Below are 16,973 nucleotides of genomic sequence, written 5' to 3'. Positions count from 1 at the left end.
ACACCTCAGACTTCCAGTACAAGACAGACTCCTGTCATCTGCAGAAATACTCGGATGATTCTGTAGTCGTGGGGCGGATCAGAAATGGACAAGAAGCTGAGTACAGGAAGGTGGTGGACCACTTTGTGGCATGGTTTGGAAACAATCATCTCATCTTGAACGAGACACAAACAAAGGAGATGATTACTATTTACATTATGGGAGAAGAGGTGGAGGTGGTGGAGGAGTATAAATACCTTGGTGTTCACCTGGACAACAGACTGGAGTGGAGATGCAACTGTGAAGCCGTCTATAAGAAGGGACAGAGCAGACTGTACTTCTTGAGAAAGCTTAAGACCTTTGGTGTTTGCAGCAGGATGCTGCATATCTTCTATAAGTCTGTTTTAGAGAGTGTGATCTCTTCAGCCATCATCTGCTGGGGAAGCATCAGAGCCAGGGATTTAAAAAAGCTCAATAAGCTGATAAAGAAGGCTGGCTCTGTTCTGGGGACTCCTCTGAAACCTCTGGAGATCATTGTGCAAAGGATTCTTCATAAAATGAAGAACCCTGAGCATCCTCTTCATGAGACTGTTGTGGGACAGGGCACGTAGAGAACGTCGGCGATCAGCACGCATTCTCCGACGGGGTTCCAAAATTATAAATGTAACGTTCAAAAGTCTGTGTTGAATGAGCTGCTCTTCACCCTCACAATAATATTGCAGCTGTCATAACGGCAGAAATATGCAGAAGACAGATGCTGCACGCAGTACGTCTACAGCTGTTTTCCTCAATTTCCGGGTCTGTGCTCTGTCCTGCCCCCGTCATTTCTGTCCAATGGGAACAATGATTGTCACCTGCGTGGCGTTGTTTACAAGTAATAGTTCACTTGCAAAAAGTACAATGTGAAAACAAACCGCACCAAATGAAAAAAATAAAGTTTGCTTTTGGTCCGGACCAAACAAGCGCACCAAAGGACTTTTCTGGTGTGAATACACCCATAGACTCAAGTTTTTCTCTCTCTGTATGGTTAAGGGCGATACCCAACCTTCACCTGTGTTATTGGATGACCAACGTTCATTCTCTGCGGTATTGGGCCAGCAGTAAGCAGTACAGCCATATTTCATCGCTTTCATGGAAATGTTTTAGGCAGATGTGAAAAAAGGCTGTAAGCAAAGAATGCTTTCAGAAATATAAATGATGGTTTATTTTTATCAATTTACAAAATGCTAAGTGAGCGAACCCAAACATGCAACAAAAGTCATTAAGAACTATCTTCAGTGTAAAGAAGAACAAGACTTACTGGAAGTGATAGTATGGCCCCACAGAGCCCTGATCCCAACATCATGGAGTGTGTCTGGGATTACATGAAGAGACAGAAGGATGTGACAAAGCTTACATCCACAGTGTAAAGCGCTTTGAGCGGTCTGTATAACTGGAAAGATATAAATTCAGTCCATTTACCATTGTTGAAAGCATTCTTTGTTTACAGCATTTTTCCACACCTGCCTAAAACATTTGCACAGTACTATAAGTTGAACATTACAAACAATGAGAATTACTTAAATATTTACAGACTGTAAAATGCTTTCAAAAAATACATTTGAAAAAAAAAAAATGGAAAAACTCCAAATTTATGTATACATAAATAAAAACTCTAGACAACAATAATCAAATCACTGTATAAATGGAAGTAGGATGTAAATAAGGTGAATAAGTATTTTCTGTATTGTACATGATGCCAGCAGCCTAAACCTAAATGTTCATCTACAGGTCCTTCTCAAAAAATTAGCATATTGTGATAAAGTTCATTATTTTCCATAATGTAATGATGAAAATTTAACAGTCATATATTTTAGATTAATTGCACACTAACTGAAATATTTCAGGTCTTTTATTGTCTTAATACGGATGATTTTAGCATACAGCTCATGAAAACCCAAAATTCCTATCTCACCAAATTAGCATATCATTAAAAGGGTCTCTAAACGAGCTATGGACCTAATCATCTAAATCAACGAGTTAACTCTAAACACCTGCAAAAGATTCCTGAGGCCTTTAAAACTCTCAGCCTGGCTCATCACTCAAAACCCCAATCATGGGTAAGACTGCCGACCTGACTGCTGTCCAGAAGGCCACTATTGACACCCTCAAGCAAGAGGGTAAGACACAGAAATAAATTTCTGAACGAATAGGCTGTTCCCAGAGTGCTGTATCAAGGCACCTCAGTGGGAAGTCTGTGGGAAGGAAAAAGTGTGGCAGAAAACGCTGCACAACGAGAAGAGGTGACCGGACCCTGAGGAAGATTGTGGAGAAGGGCCGATTCCAAACCTTGGGGGACCTGCGGAAGCAGTGGACTGAGTCTGGAGTAGAAACATCCAGAGCCACCGTGCACAGGCGTGTGCAGGAAATGGGCTACAGGTGCCGCATTCCCCAGACCTGGGCTACAGAGAAGCAGCACTGGACTGTTGCTCAGTGGTCCAAAGTACTTTTTTCGGATGAAAGCAAATTCTGCATGTCATTCAGAAACCAAGGTGCCAGAGTCTGGAGGAAGACTGGGGAGAAGGAAATGCCAAAATGCCAGAAGTCCAATGTCAAGTACCCACAGTCAGTGATGGTCTGGGGTGCCGTGTCAGCTGCTGGTGTTGGTCCACTGTGTTTTATCAAGGGCAGGGTCAATGCAGCTAGCTATCAAGAGATTTTGGAGCACTTCATGCTTCCATCTGCTGAAAAGCTTTATGGAGATGAAGATTTCATTTTTCAGCACGACCTGGCACCTGCTCACAGTGCCAAAACCACTGGTAAATGGTTTACTGACCATGGTATAACTGTGCTCAATTGGCCTGCCAACTCTCTTGACCTGAATCACATAGAGAATCTGTGGGATATTGTGAAGAGAACGTTGAGAGACTCAAGACCCAACACTCTGGATGAGCTAAAGGCCACTATCGAAGCATCCTGGCCCTCCATAAGACCTCAGCAGTGCCACAGGCTGATTGCCTCCATGCCACGCCGCATTGAAGCAGTCATTTCTGCAAAAGGATTCCCGACCAAGTATTGAGTGCATAACTGTGCATGATTATTTGAAGGTTGACCTTTTTTGTATTAAAAACACTTTTCTTTTATTGGTCGGATGAAATATGCTAATTTTGTGAGATAGGAATTTTGGGTTTTCATGAACTGTATGCCAAAATCATCCGTATTAAGACAATAAAAGACCTGAAATATTTCAGTTAGTGTGCAATGAATCTAAAATATATGAATGTTAAATTTTCATCATTACATTATGGAAAATAATGAACTTTATCACAATATGCTAATTTTTTGAGAAGGACCTGTACAACGCTCCCTGTCTGTGGAGACATTCTCTAGTGTGCTGCTATCTCCTCTCTAGCTTCTGAATGCTGCAGGTACCAGAGCTGCTCACATTCCAGGCTGGTGGTGAACGCATAGGGAACGATGCATTGACCTGCTCGGGAATGCCTGTTTGTTCCCACCGTGATCCCAGGACCAAACCTACCCTTCAACAATCCTCTCTTCTCCGACAGCAGGCTCTGCTCCTCTGTTCAGTTCGGTTTTCTACTCCTTTTTTTCTCCGTTTTGTTTTGGTCATTTTACCACATTAAACCTCATCATACAAGAAGGAGATCACAGTAAAAGGCTGAATTTTAATATTAATATGAAATACAGGAGTTGGACAATGAAACTGAAACACCTGTCATTTTAGTGTGGGAGGTTTCATGGCTAAATTGGACCAGCCTGGTAGCCAGTCTTCACTGATTGCACATTGCACCAGTAAGAGCAGAGTGTGAAGGTTCAATTAGCAGGGTAAGAGCACAGTTTTGCTGAAAATATTGAAATGCACACAACATTATGGGTGACATACCAAAGTTCGAAAGAGGACAAATTGTTGGTGTACGTCTTGCTGCCGCATCTGTGACCAAGACAGCAAGTCTTTGTGATGTATCAAGAGCCACGGTATCCAGGGTAATGTCAGCATACCACCAAGAAGGACGAACCACATCCAACAGGATTAACTGTGGACGCAAGAGGAAGCTGTCTGAAAGGGATGTTCGGGTGCTGACCCGGATTGTATCCAAAAAACATAAAACCACGGCTGCCCAAATCACGGCAGAATTAAATGCGCACCTTAACTCTCCTGTTTCCACCAGAACTGTCTGTCGGGAGCTCCACAAGGTCAATATACACGACCGGGCTGCTATAGCCAAACCTTTGGTCACTCATGCCAATGCCAAACGTCGGTTTTAATGGTGCAAGGAGCGCAAATCTTGGGCTGTGGACAATGTGAAACATGTATTGTTCTCTGATGAGTCCACCTTTACTGTTTTCCCCACATCCGGGAGAGTTACGGTGTGGAGAAGCCCCAAAGAAGCGTACCACCCAGACTGTTGCATGCCCAGAGTGAAGCATGGGGGTGGATCAGTGATGGTTTGGGCTGCCATATCATGGCATTCCCTTGGCCCAATACTTGTGCTAGATGGGCACGTCACTGCCAAGGACTACCGAACCATTCTTGAGGACCATGTGCATCCAATGGTTCAAACATTGTATCCTGAAGGCGGTGCCGTGTATCAGGGTGTCAATGCACCAATACACACAGCAAGACTGGTGAAAGATTGGTTTGATGAACATGAAAGTGAAGTTGAACATCTCCCATGGCCTGCACAGTCACCAGATCTAAATATTATTGAGCCACTTTGGGGTGTTTTGGAGGAGCGAGTCAGGAAACGTTTTCCTCCACCAGTATCACGTAGTGACCTGGCCACTATCCTGCAAGAAGAATGGCTCAAAATCCCTCTGACCACTGTTCAGGACTTGTATATGTCATTCCCAAGATGAATTGACGCTGTATTGGCTGCAAAAGGAGGCCCTATACAATACTAATAAATTATTGTGGTCTAAAACCAGGTGCTTCAGTTTCATTGTCCAAGCCCTGTAGATGAAGTATAAAAACGACCAGCATGACAAGTAAACATAATAACAAGCAAATCAAAATAATGATGAGCATGTAAATAAGCTATGTTCAAACATGTTGATGCTGTGTGACAATTAATTTAATCTTGCTAAGTTCTATCATCATGACTTAAACATTTTTGAGTCAAGTCTAAATTCTATCATCGGTTCATTTCACTCCATTGATTACTAGGAGTGCATTTGTTTTTTAATTTTTTGGTACAACCAATCACAGCTCTTAGAAGACAGCGTCACACCTAGCAACGTTGGTTACGTCCTGTAACCCCAGATTCTATGAGTATAGGCGCAGCCCTTTAAGGCTATCGCTAGTGGGTTTATCCCTTCGCGCGCAGCGCAACACTGAAAACTTTAGTCCACGCCCACCTGCTGTGTGGGCCCCACCCCGGTCCGTATAAATTACGGTGAGACCGGACAAACGGCTCCCAAATAGCTTTTTCTTCAGCCATTCAGGGACCAGTGAGGCCCAGAGCTTAAAGGGCTGCGCCTATACTCGTAGAATCTGGGGTTACAGTACATAATCAACGTTCTATTTCGTATAGGCTTCGCCCTTTAAGGCTATCGCTAGTGGGTTAAAGGCGAAGCAGGATGTAGTCTATGCCTCACTGGGTCCATCCAGACCACAACTGAACATCTGCTCGCCTAATGACACCAAAAATCAGCCTTCTAAATGCGTAATTACGCACTCCAAGCGTCTTGCGCATCACAATGAACAGAGAAAATATCTGGTCAGGGAAAGGCTGAGATAACAGACCTGCCGCTGTAATTGGAAAACGAAGGTTACAAACTGTAACAGTGTAACGATGAGCAGAGCAGGTCAAAAATCTCCATGAGGGAACGTGGAGACAGATCAGCAGCTGGATCATGCGTAATGATGCAGCATAACAACCTCGTATGCCACAGACAACACAGCAGAGGAGAATAACCTCTGTTCACACGGAGGCTTAATGAAATACAGCCGCAGTGACAATAACATCATAAGTCACGAACAGTGGCTGATAATATTACGGCACCCTGCGTCTGCATGCAGGAAGGGTGACGAAATAACAGTCATTCTGTCAGAACCCTGAGAACAGAATGAGTCATGGAGAAACCTGACACATCTCGCAGGTAGAAACGAATAAATGAGCATGGAGAAGACCATGAGGCTGCTGTGCAGATGTCCTCCACTGTCATTCCTCTATGCAGAGCCGTGGAGGATGAAATCCCCCTGATCGAATGATCTCTGAGATTCTCTGGAGGATCCAATCCAGAGGAAATATAAGCCTGTGAAATAGCCTCACACAGCCAATGTGAGAGGCGCTGGACAGATAGAGGACGTCCTGCAGAGTTTTCTCTGTAATGCACGAACAGACGCTGGGAGCGGCACAGTGCAGCCATGCGTGCTACGTAACATGAAAGCACGCGCACGGGACAGAGGAGATGAGAGGTGGCCTCCTCTTCAGAGTTTTGAGGAGGAGGATAAAAACCATCCAGAGTTATCACTCTCGATCTGAACGAACATGTGATGCTTTTAGGTGTAAAAGCAGGGTCAGGACGCAGCACAGCTGAGCTGCCGTCGGCTCGTATTCTGAGACATGAAGGAGCGACAGAGAGCGCAGATAAATCGCTCACTCTCTTCGCAGATGTCAGAGCTAACAGCAGGGCTGTTTTAAAAGACAGAAATTTTAGTGGAGCCTGATCTAAGGGCTCAAATGGGGCTTTAACCAGTGCGCGCAGGACGAGCGCTAAATCCCACTGAGGGACTAAGGGGCGTGACACGAGTCTGTGTCTACGTACACCCCGCAGAAAACACTTCATCAGCGGGTGGTTAAAAACCGTTCTATCACCAAAACCCTCATGACAGGAGGAAATAGCTGCAGCATAAGTTTTAATGGTGCTGAAAGCTAAATTTCTGTTCATCAGCTGCTGGAGGAATGACAGCACACAGCCTAATGGACACGAAAAAGGCTCCACGCCTTTCTCTGCGCACCAGCGCTGAAAAGCTGCCCACTTTGATGCGTATGACGCTGTGGTAGAGGGGGCTTGTGCGCCCTGAATCGTGTGCACCACATCGTGCGGGAGACCCAGCCTTTCTAAGCCCTCCCATTCAGCGGCCAGACCCAGAGACGTTGACCTAACTCTGGGACGCTCCTGATCGCACCTCCCGCCTGGAGGAGTGAATCCTCTCTCCACGGCAGCTGCCGTGGGCGACCTGACACCAGCTGCTGCAGGCTCGGAAACCATGGCGTGCTTTTGCGCTCGGGGGCTACGAGAATCACTGAGAGCTGTTCCTCTCGGATTTGATCCAGTCGCCGCGGGATCAGCAGAATATGTGGAAAGGCAAAAAGGAGCGTTTTCGGCCAAGGGCTGTGAGCAAAGGCGTCCACTCCTAATGGTGGATCCTCCCGTGGGCTCAGTGAGAACCACAACTGGCATTGTGCGTTCTCCCGTGTGGCGAAAAGATCCACTGCTGCTTTCCCAAACCTGCTCCAGATCTGAACAATCAGCTTGGGGTGGAGACTCCAGTCCCCGGGACGAGGACCACCTCTGGACATGATGTCCGCTCCTTTGTTCAGGACGCCGGGGATGTACACTGCTCTGATGGAGAGCAGGTTCATGCGCGCCCAGCACAGCAGCCGCCTGGAAATGTTTAGCAGCTGAGCCGAGCACACACCTCCCTGGCGATTTATGTAGGCTGCTGCCACTCTGTTGTCTGTGTGGATCAGAACATGCTGATCCCGCAGCAGAGGAGCAAAATGCTGTGTCACCTTCCACACTGTGAGAAGTTCCAGCACGTTTATGTGGAGAGACATGTGGTCTGGCCACTGTGCTCCCACCGCCTGAGACTGACACGTTCCTCCCCATCCTGACAGGGATGCCTCTGTGAACACTGAGACGTGTGACGCCAGTGTGCTGAGGGGAACTCCCTCTGATAGGATGCGGGGATTTCCCCAGTGGGCCAGGTCGGGTCCCACTGAAGGAGGGACTGAGATCATCCGCCTCTTCTGACGCACAGGATCTATGCGCAGGCAGATGAACCATCTCTGAAGACGTCTCATATGAAGCAGACCCAGCGGAACAACCACGTGAGCCGCTGACATCATTCCCAGTAATCGCATAAGTGACAGAGCTGTCACTACACTGTGAGGTTTGACACGGAGGAGAAGCGCAGTCTGTTCTCGGCTGTGAGAGCCGGGCTCTCATTGTGGCTGAGTTTAACTCCACCCCCAGATAAACGATCATCCGGGATGGGAAAATAGAACGTTTTTGCTAGTTTATTGAAAACCCCAGAACTGTCAGATGTGCGGCCAGCTTCTTTGTCTGTACCGCTGCTTCCTCTCTGGACCGAGCCAGCAAAAGTAGGTCGTCCAGATAAAAAAGGATTCTCATCCCTGCCGAGCGCAGCGGCTGCAACGCCGTCTCCACACATTTGGAGAACGTGCGTGGGGCGAGAGAATAACCGAACGGCAGGCGGTTGTATTGATATGAGATCTCCTGATAAGCGAAACGCAGATATTTGCGGTGTTTCGGGATGATGGGGATGTGAAAATAAGCATCCTTTAGATCTATGGAGGTGAACCAGTTGTTCTGGTGAACGTTCTCCATCACCTTTCTGATTGTCAGCATGTGGAAACGTCTCTCCATGATCGCTTTGTTGGACAGGGACAGATCGAGAATCGGTCTCATACCTCCTGTTTCCTTGGGAACCAGAAAATATTGAGAATAAAACCCCGTGTTTTCCTCTCCGCGAGGAACCCTGGAAATGACGTTTTTTATCAGGAGTTCCTGCAGTTCTGACATGAGAACGGAGCTCTGCTCCGGGGAGGACAGGACTGTCTCCAAAATCCCTCCGAACGGTGGTGGCGGAGACAGGAACTGCAGCGTGTAACCTCTGCTGATCAGTCTGTCCATCCACCTGTCCAGGGAACATACGCGCCGCCACTCTGAGTAGTGCTCTGAGAGCGGCCGCGCATTTATCTGTGGTGCCATGGTGCTCATGGATACGAGCCAGGCTAGAGCCCCTACCGCCGTTACCCAACTCGGATTCTGACCCATGGGAGGCTCGGATCGAAAGGGTTGTAAACCAGCCTCACAGGGGGATATTCACCCAGGCTCGCAGCTTGGTGTTGAGTGGGGGCATCACTGATGCGCCGCTTCGTAGGGAGCTGCTGTTGTTCATCCTCTGTGATCTCACCCACTGACAGCTGGGGAGGACAGGAGGGAGAAGGCAGCGAGCATGGCTCTACCAGAACAGCATAGGATGCTCTCGTGGAGTCATGCTTTGAAACTGTGAGATCGTGGGGCCTCTTAAACGGTCGTTTAAAAGGGGCCGTCTCATTAGGAGTGGGGGACATGTGTGAGGAAAGCACAGCAAGATCGTACAATATGGCTGAGCCGGATTAAAACGGAAACTTGCTCTTAGAGAAATTTATGTGTTTTATTTGAAAACAATCAGTAGTTTTACACACATCCCTCCCCCCCCACCAGTCACTTTTTAAATCTCCGCCGTGGCTCCTGTGGAGGGTTGGACCAGGCGCACGCCAACTGCCGACCTCTGCGCTGCTGTTGTGGCTGTGTAGACGGAGCAGTGGGCGGAGGAACTCGGGGAGCTGCGGCAGCGGCCGTGGAGCGTCTGTGCTGCTGCCGCTGATCACGGCGATCCCGCCAGCGGCCGGTGGTATGGGACGATCGGAAGCCAGAGCGATTAAGAGACCCATGTCTCTTGACCCGCTCAAGTTCCTCTTGACAGGTCTGCATTTGGCCCAGCACGGACTGGAAATGAGGACCGAACAGCCCATCCGGACTGATCGGTCCTCCAGTAACTCCCTCTTAAAATCCTCAGGGATGGAGGAGGAGAGCCGAAGCCACATCTGTCGCTGTGGCAAGGTCTGCCAGGCAGCGATGCGGGAGGAGCACACAGCCGACGCCGCACAGAGGTTGAGGATGGTGTCTGCGAGATTGCAGAATTCCTCCACATCCTCCGGAGGCAGCTCCATCTCCCGAGCCTTCTTGGAGATGGCGTAGGCCAGGAAGGCGGTGTTGTTGGTCGCCGCAGCGACCTGAGCGGCACATTGGTGGGAGCGATCAGTCAGTCTGGTCGTGATCTGATCACTGGGGGCACAGGCCGTCGTCCGACGCGCCGGGCCGACCTAACCCCAAAAACTGCCGACAGACTGGGCTCCAGAGCTGGAACTGGGGGAAACCCCTGATCCGTCAGGGACTCCACCCTCGTGATGGGTGTGAAGGTGGAGACTGGTGCCTTTAGCTGAAGCGGCTCTGCTGCTGCTCCCGACAGGTAAGCAGTTACCGCAGGAAAACGGGGCCAAACCGGATCTCGGCGAGTTGAATGAGCTGGGGCGAATTTTCCCGCCAGGTCGTCAGTCGGGAGCTGGGCTAAAGGCGCGGGAACAGGGACACCTTTAGCCTCAGCTACTTTCGCGATGATGTCCGGCAGCGCGCTAACAAGTGTGCCCATCGCCGGAAAGGGGGTGGTCGCCGACATCAGGAGGCCCTGAGCCTGGACTGATTTTGTATCTGCCTCCGCGTCCTCCGTCCGGAGGAAGGGAATGGAGATATCAGTCGCCCTCTCTGGGGCGGAATCGTCCGATTCCCGCCCAACACCAAAGATGTCAAATGCCTCATCGAGGGAGCATTGGTCCGCTACGGGTAATTCCCCTTCTAGCGGGGAGAAAATGGCTATAGCCGCCGTTGCTTCTCTTCCAGAGGCAGACGCCTGCAGGAAGGGCAGGTGGACTGCAGGGTCAAGGCCAGGCTTGCATGATCAGGATCGAGGCAGCCCTCGCAGATGGCATGCAGGTCATAACTCATGATGTAGCCGGTGTTACAAGCCGGGCAGAGGCGGATAGTGCCGACGCTAGCCATGGTTCTTCTTGAATCAGTGCTCTTAAGCTGTCGCTGAAGAAAAATGGGAGCCGTTTGTCCGGTCTCACCGTAATTTATACGAACCGGGGTGGGGCCCACACAGCAGGTGGGCGTGGACTGAAGTTATCAGTGCTGCGCTGCACGCGAAGGGATAAACCCACTAGCGATAGCCTTAAAGGGCGAAGCCTATACGAAATAGAACGGGGTCAACCATACCTCCTCACTAAGATGGGAATCACTGTCGTCTCCTCGCTTAGTCGCTCTCAGCAGCGAGTTGAATCACTCTTAAGCTAGGAGACCTTTCCAGGAATATTTAGGCTAAGATAGGAGCTCTTTGAGAGGACTGAGAATCTTTGTGAATACAGGCCCTGATCACTAAGGACAGATTCTAATGCCAGCTGACAATTTTCTTTGTTAGACTGGTCTACTTACAAAAGGATCAGCCAGGACGCATGTGAGCTCCACATCTGAGCATCACCTAAGGCAAAGGGTTTTCTTTCTTATCAGCTCAAAGTTTATTGACAATACAACTAGTGAGGGTAGAATACAGAAGATGTCCCTTTCAGATTTATGAATTTATAGAATAGTTTAGGTACAAAATCCCAAACCTTCCAATGCCAAACATGGAAGACAGCAGAGTATTTCAGGGCCTATTCAGTTATTGTACATAGTAAGGCCTGTGGTATGTGTGTATGTGTAGGACTCAGGTCTGACCCTGTGTTCGGAGAGTCGGCTGTAGCTAAGCTGTTTAGCGCTGGATCCACCCGCTCCACCACTACGTATTTCTCTGAAGAAGCCAGCTTCTCTTCATCACTGAAACAGACAGGCACAAACATTAAGAAGGGATGCCTACCATGCACCCTGACCACAGAATCAAACAGACCACTGAGATGTGAAACTGTATGCATGCTGAAGTGACAGAACACAGTAAAGCAAAGGATGATGGTATGGAAACGGATAGAGTCGAGGAACATTCAAATGTACAGCAAATGGAGAAAGTCAATTGTTTTTAAATGTTTAATTTTGTTACTCTGTTCACTTCTGAAGCTCCAGAGCAAGCAAACAGCACACATGGAGATTGATTTCCGACACAGATTAGGCCAAAACCGATTAGATCAGCCGTCGGTCTTGCTTCATCTCAGAGAACCACCAAAATTCTTGATGAGGACTCAATTAAAGCAAAAAACCAACATCCAAATATAATACAACACTAGAGGTAAAACAAAACCATTGCTTGGCCGGTTCAGCAACAAGCTTTCAGGCTGTGAAAACATTTCTTTAAATGTCCAGAATAAAACTGCACATTAAAGCAGAAATGTTCTATAGTTTAGGGATGGGCCAAAACGGTTAAGTAGTCTAAAAGAAAGGAAAAAACTGCTACTTCAAGTGTCTTTTCTCCTCTAACCTGAATGTATCTTATGGTGACACGTTACAATCACTGTAAGGTGTTGGTAGATACTGCTGACCAACTGCCAGGCTGATATCTGATACCAAGTGTACAGAAAAATTATTTCTAAAAACTAAATTTATGGCTCACAACTAACTTCAAACTTTGCAATAACTCTTATTTATTTAATAGGATGGTTACACAAAAAGGAATCTTTTGTGTCTGGCAACCAGATTTTCCCCTCATGTTTTCACATCTGGACTCACTGATCGTCAGCAGATCAGCAAGCCCATATTTGCCTTTCTAACTTATTGAGTCACAGCATCAGGATGAACAGCTGTGGTGAGTAAACAAAACCAACGCAGGAAAAACTAACTGAAGATGAATATATACAAACATTTTAAAGGCCTTTGACATTTAAGCTCTTAACTATTTGAGGACATTTTGGAAAACTGCTACTTGTTCCAATTGAATTTGGTGCCGCTGCTGGCCTCAGCGGTTGAGGGAAAAGCCAACTAAAAACATGGAACCAAAACTAACTAAACAAAGTGAACTTTTTTAGAAACACATGCAGAATGGAGATAATGAAAACAGTTCAAATCAAAAAGAAATATTGGGAAAGACAAGTTGGTGGTTGACGTGACAACAAGACTACATTACGGCTGCAGGCTCATCTCTGATTGGCTGTACATACCGATAAGATTTCAACACTCTGAAGACCACACCCACAACGCACAGCAAAAGAGAGAGGGGAAGCTCAGACTGTGAGTGTTGTTCATTAAATTACATTACACTGTGGTTTACTGAGACAGATAAGACAGCAAAATGCAGCATCAACAACAGGATAGTGGGACAGAGGACTACCAACCAAAACAAGGCTTTTCACAATTTCTGGCTTTTCCACTATGAAGATTAACAACTGCCCCTCATATGTGTTGAAAAGGGTTTACTGTACCATAGTTTGTTTAAAACACATCTTTAGATCCTAATTACTAGATGCACCAGAAATCAGCTGGTGATCAGAATCTGACAATTTGCCCTGATTGGAAATTGGCATGGACACCCCACAGCTAAGCCCCAACTGGTTGCAGCAACAATTTTACTCTTCAGTGTGGATGGTGTTACTGAGACATAGCTACTTGCAGTATCGGTGAGATGTTTAACAGGTTCAGAGGAAGCACAAAGTGGTTAGAATAGAATTTTCTGTGTGCAGAAACAGTTGATAAAACCAAACTATAAATCCATCTACCCTAACCCTACATGAGCAGTATTAGTGCATTGTAGTGGATCAATATATTTCAAAGCTCATAGAGCTTGATTTTGAACACTGATGAGGAGACTCCTAATAGTCAGACACGATACCACATCAGTTCAGTTCCTTCCACCAGAGAAAGGGATCTGAACTCAAAAGGTTGCGGTAACATTACAAAAAACAATATTCAAAAATGAAGTGTCCACTATATTTCTTTAAGATGCTATGAGCTAGATTTCAGCAGACTAAAATACATAAACTGTGTAAACACTTCTTACAACAGACGTTAAACCCTAAAAAGTAGACACTTAACTGTTGAAAATGTTGCAAGTACTTAGAAGATTGTAACAGTATTGAGTGTAGATGTGGTAGGCAAACCTCTTGAAAACAGCTGTCTCAGTCTTGGCATCAACAGTGAGACTGACAGTTTCCTTCATGGAGCCGTTGATGACAGTCTCTGTAATGCTCCGCTGCTCTGAACAGGGGGTTTCTTCCACTGCCGTAGATCTCTCACAGTCCTCAGGAGCAGAGGATGAGGGAGAAACTACGTCGCCACCCATCCAACCATCACATTCTGAAACATAATAAGCTTGGTTGGTTACAATATCGTAGCATATCACACAGGATATCAAAAAATAGCAAAGAATATCCAACATTATTGTGGTTTTGATGGTGTGACCAATAACAAGGATATGCCTGTGTACACAACTCACCATCAGGACGCATTGGTGCATTAACCCCCAGAGGGTCTATAGTCTCTAAGCTGGTTTCCATAGCAACAGGAGAGTTGCATCTTAAAGGGTCTTTGGGACTGAAAAATGGAAATTTCTATTTCAAAATCAGCTCTTCCACTTTTGTAGGTAATAACAGTAAGAGCTGCAGCCAAATTCTGGATCAAAGCTATTGGGGGTGTCATACCAGACAGGAGAAAAACTGGAGAAATCTGCCCAGCCTGTCTCAGAGTTTGATGGTGCTGCAGAGGGAGAAGAGTTCCATGCTTCCTCTGGGGGAACTGCTGTGGTAGAAGACAAAGGAGAGGATACATCAGGGTTGCTGGGGCTGGAGACAGGAGCTGCTGGTGTACCCGTATCCATAGGCACGTCATCAAAGTTGGCAGTCCACACTGGTGCTTCAAATAAAAACAAATTTAGTCAAAAAAAATCTAATTTATAAGGTGCATGACACAGCAATGCTACTAATTGCAAACTTGGAGAAAATTACTATTTAGAGTCTATTATCAACAAAGAAAGGCCCCAAAGGAAAATAAAGCCAAACAACCTTCGTATGTGTATCTGCACCAACCTGTGTCCACCTCCATGCGATCGTCAGCGCTAGGGTTGCAGGGTTCAAAAGGATCTCTCTTTATGTCCTCTTCCTCTGAATCAGTGCTGTCCTCGCTGTCGGTACTGCCTGAACTCCTGAAAAAGACACACAGATGCACTTCCACTTCATCACACAGCGCCATCGTTGGAAAAGATGCTGCACAGACCCACTATAGAAAGGCATTAAAGCTTGTGTTTGCTGTGTTGCTTCTTCAGGCCCTGCCCCCGGCACCTGAAGAACTTAGGCTATTGATACATCACCAGGTGACAGGTTTTGAGCTGGCTTGGCAGTCAAAGAGGAATTAGTCCTCCTGGGTAGGAATGGGTACCGAATTCTGTACTTTTATAGGTACCGACCGAATTCCTTGAGTACTTTTGAGTACAGATTTACGTAAAATCAAACGGTAATATATTTTGGTGCCTAAATGCATCATTGTGACATTGAAGGAGTGGAAGAGTGGTCGATTTTCTATGCTGGACATAAACACAGCATTGCACGCACAAGAGCATAATGACGTCAGTAGTCCGTGGTACCGTCAACAAAGCAAACATGGCTGATAGAAAGCACTCCAAAGTATGGGTCCACTTTTCAAAATGTGGTGCAGATTACACTCGCTGCAATATTTTTTGAAAACTTCTAATTTGAGGAAGCTCCTGCAGCGTTTCCCCACCACTATTCAAGTGGGGTGCCCCGCGTTGTTATTACTCTACTTTCTATGGCCAAACGTAACAAAAGCTGGATGAAAACACACTCCTCATACTCTATGTCACCAACGCTGACGCTGACACACTGAGTTACTGCGCTCGCACGCAGGTGAACACAAGCTCCTGACAGCAGACAGAAAAACATGCCGCCAAAACCTAAAAAGCAGGCAAGGATATCTGCAGTTTTAAAAAGCGCCAAATTTAGTTTTGATGGCAGAACTTCCTCTCCTGCGTGCAGCAGCAGGGCTAACTCTTCTACTCCTGGTACATATGGCAAAGGTAGAGGTAGAAACAATAGCCCAAGTGTCTCATGCCCTGCCTCTGACACGCAGCTAAAGTCCAGTCACCTCTGGATAAAAGGTTCTGACCTGGCTTGGCTGTCAGAGGTGAAATAATCCCACTATAAGCCTGAGCTTGGTAATTAAATACATACATGATAGATAGAGAAAATAAAGAAAGAAAGATGGAAAGAGACAAACAGATAAAAGATGTGATAAAAAGACACAAAGATAGAGAAATACGAAAGATGGCGTGACAGCTAGAGATAAAGGAAAAAAAAAGATATAGACATAATATATAAATACAGTAGATAGAAGATAAATAAACATTTCAGTTTTTTTCCCATAAGAATGTTCTGTTGAATATGAAGACAGCTTAAACAGGCTGCCGTCCAGACCATGGACCCGGCCATTTCTATGTTCTGAGTGTGTGTGTATACACACTGACCTGGTTAAACACAAGATTTTTGTCAAGGCTGAAGAGACAGTTTTCATCAGCCTCAGATCTACGGCTACGACTCCTGCATCTGTTAGCGACTCGTCGTCTGCAGCCAGAAACATGGCTGGGTTTTAATTTGTGCATTACAATGCGTAGTCAGTTAAGTTTGATATGTCCATTAAAGTTTGTATATTGAGAAATAAATGTTAAATAGAAAATGTTTGAGATTTTATAATTAAACAAATTAACATTTATTACCACATAAAAGTACCGAAAACTGGTACCTTGGCTGAAATACTCTGCTGTCTTCTGTTTGGCATTTTAAGGTTTGGGATTTTGCACCTAAATTATTCTATAAATTCATAAATCTGAAAGGGACAGCCTAAATATACCTGGAAAGGTCTCCTAACTTAAGAGTGATTCAGCTCGCTGCTGAGAGCAACTCTGAGCGAGGAGACGACCGTGATTCCCATCTTAGTGAGGAGGTAAGGTTGACACCGTTGCTAGGTGTGACGTTGTCTTCTAAGAGCTGTGATTGGTTGTACCAAAAAATAAATGTGGTCCTAATAATCAATGGAGTGAAATGAACCAATGATAGAATTTAGACTGGATTCAGAAACGTGTAAATCATGATGATAAAACTTGGCAAGATTAAATTAATTGTCACACAGCATCAACATGTTTAAACATAGCTTGTTTACATGCTCATCATTGTTTTGATTTGCCTTTTATTATGTTAACTCGTTATTATGCTACA

General features: G+C 46.1%; 1 protein-coding gene across 9 annotated transcripts in view; it reads right to left on the bottom strand.

Annotated features, from left to right (window-relative positions):
- The window catches only part of ppp6r3 (protein phosphatase 6, regulatory subunit 3), a 67,356-nt gene that overhangs the window by 3,305 nt on the left and 47,078 nt on the right, over positions 1-16,973 (bottom strand). For 6 of the 9 annotated variants that reach the window (XM_047390752.1, XM_047390742.1, XM_047390757.1 and 3 more), the window contains 6 exons: positions 14,775-14,890; positions 14,391-14,601; positions 14,186-14,283; positions 13,851-14,046; positions 12,915-12,932; positions 11,548-11,646 (listed from right to left, as the gene is read on the bottom strand). In XM_047390752.1, coding sequence (XP_047246708.1) covers positions 11,548-11,646; positions 12,915-12,932; positions 13,851-14,046; positions 14,186-14,283; positions 14,391-14,601; positions 14,775-14,890 — 738 coding nt within the window. The remainder of the gene's footprint in view (positions 1-11,547; positions 11,647-12,914; positions 12,933-13,850; positions 14,047-14,185; positions 14,284-14,390; positions 14,602-14,774; positions 14,891-16,973) is intronic. The other 3 variants (XM_047390728.1, XM_047390783.1, XM_047390790.1) reach the window with 2 other exon arrangements.

Source organism: Girardinichthys multiradiatus, chromosome 2, assembly GCF_021462225.1.
Source record: "Girardinichthys multiradiatus isolate DD_20200921_A chromosome 2, DD_fGirMul_XY1, whole genome shotgun sequence".
In the NCBI taxonomy this organism is placed as follows: domain Eukaryota; kingdom Metazoa; phylum Chordata; class Actinopteri; order Cyprinodontiformes; family Goodeidae; genus Girardinichthys; species Girardinichthys multiradiatus.
The sequence above is the reverse complement of the archived record's forward strand: the minus strand, read 5'-3'. Positions and strand labels throughout refer to the sequence as shown.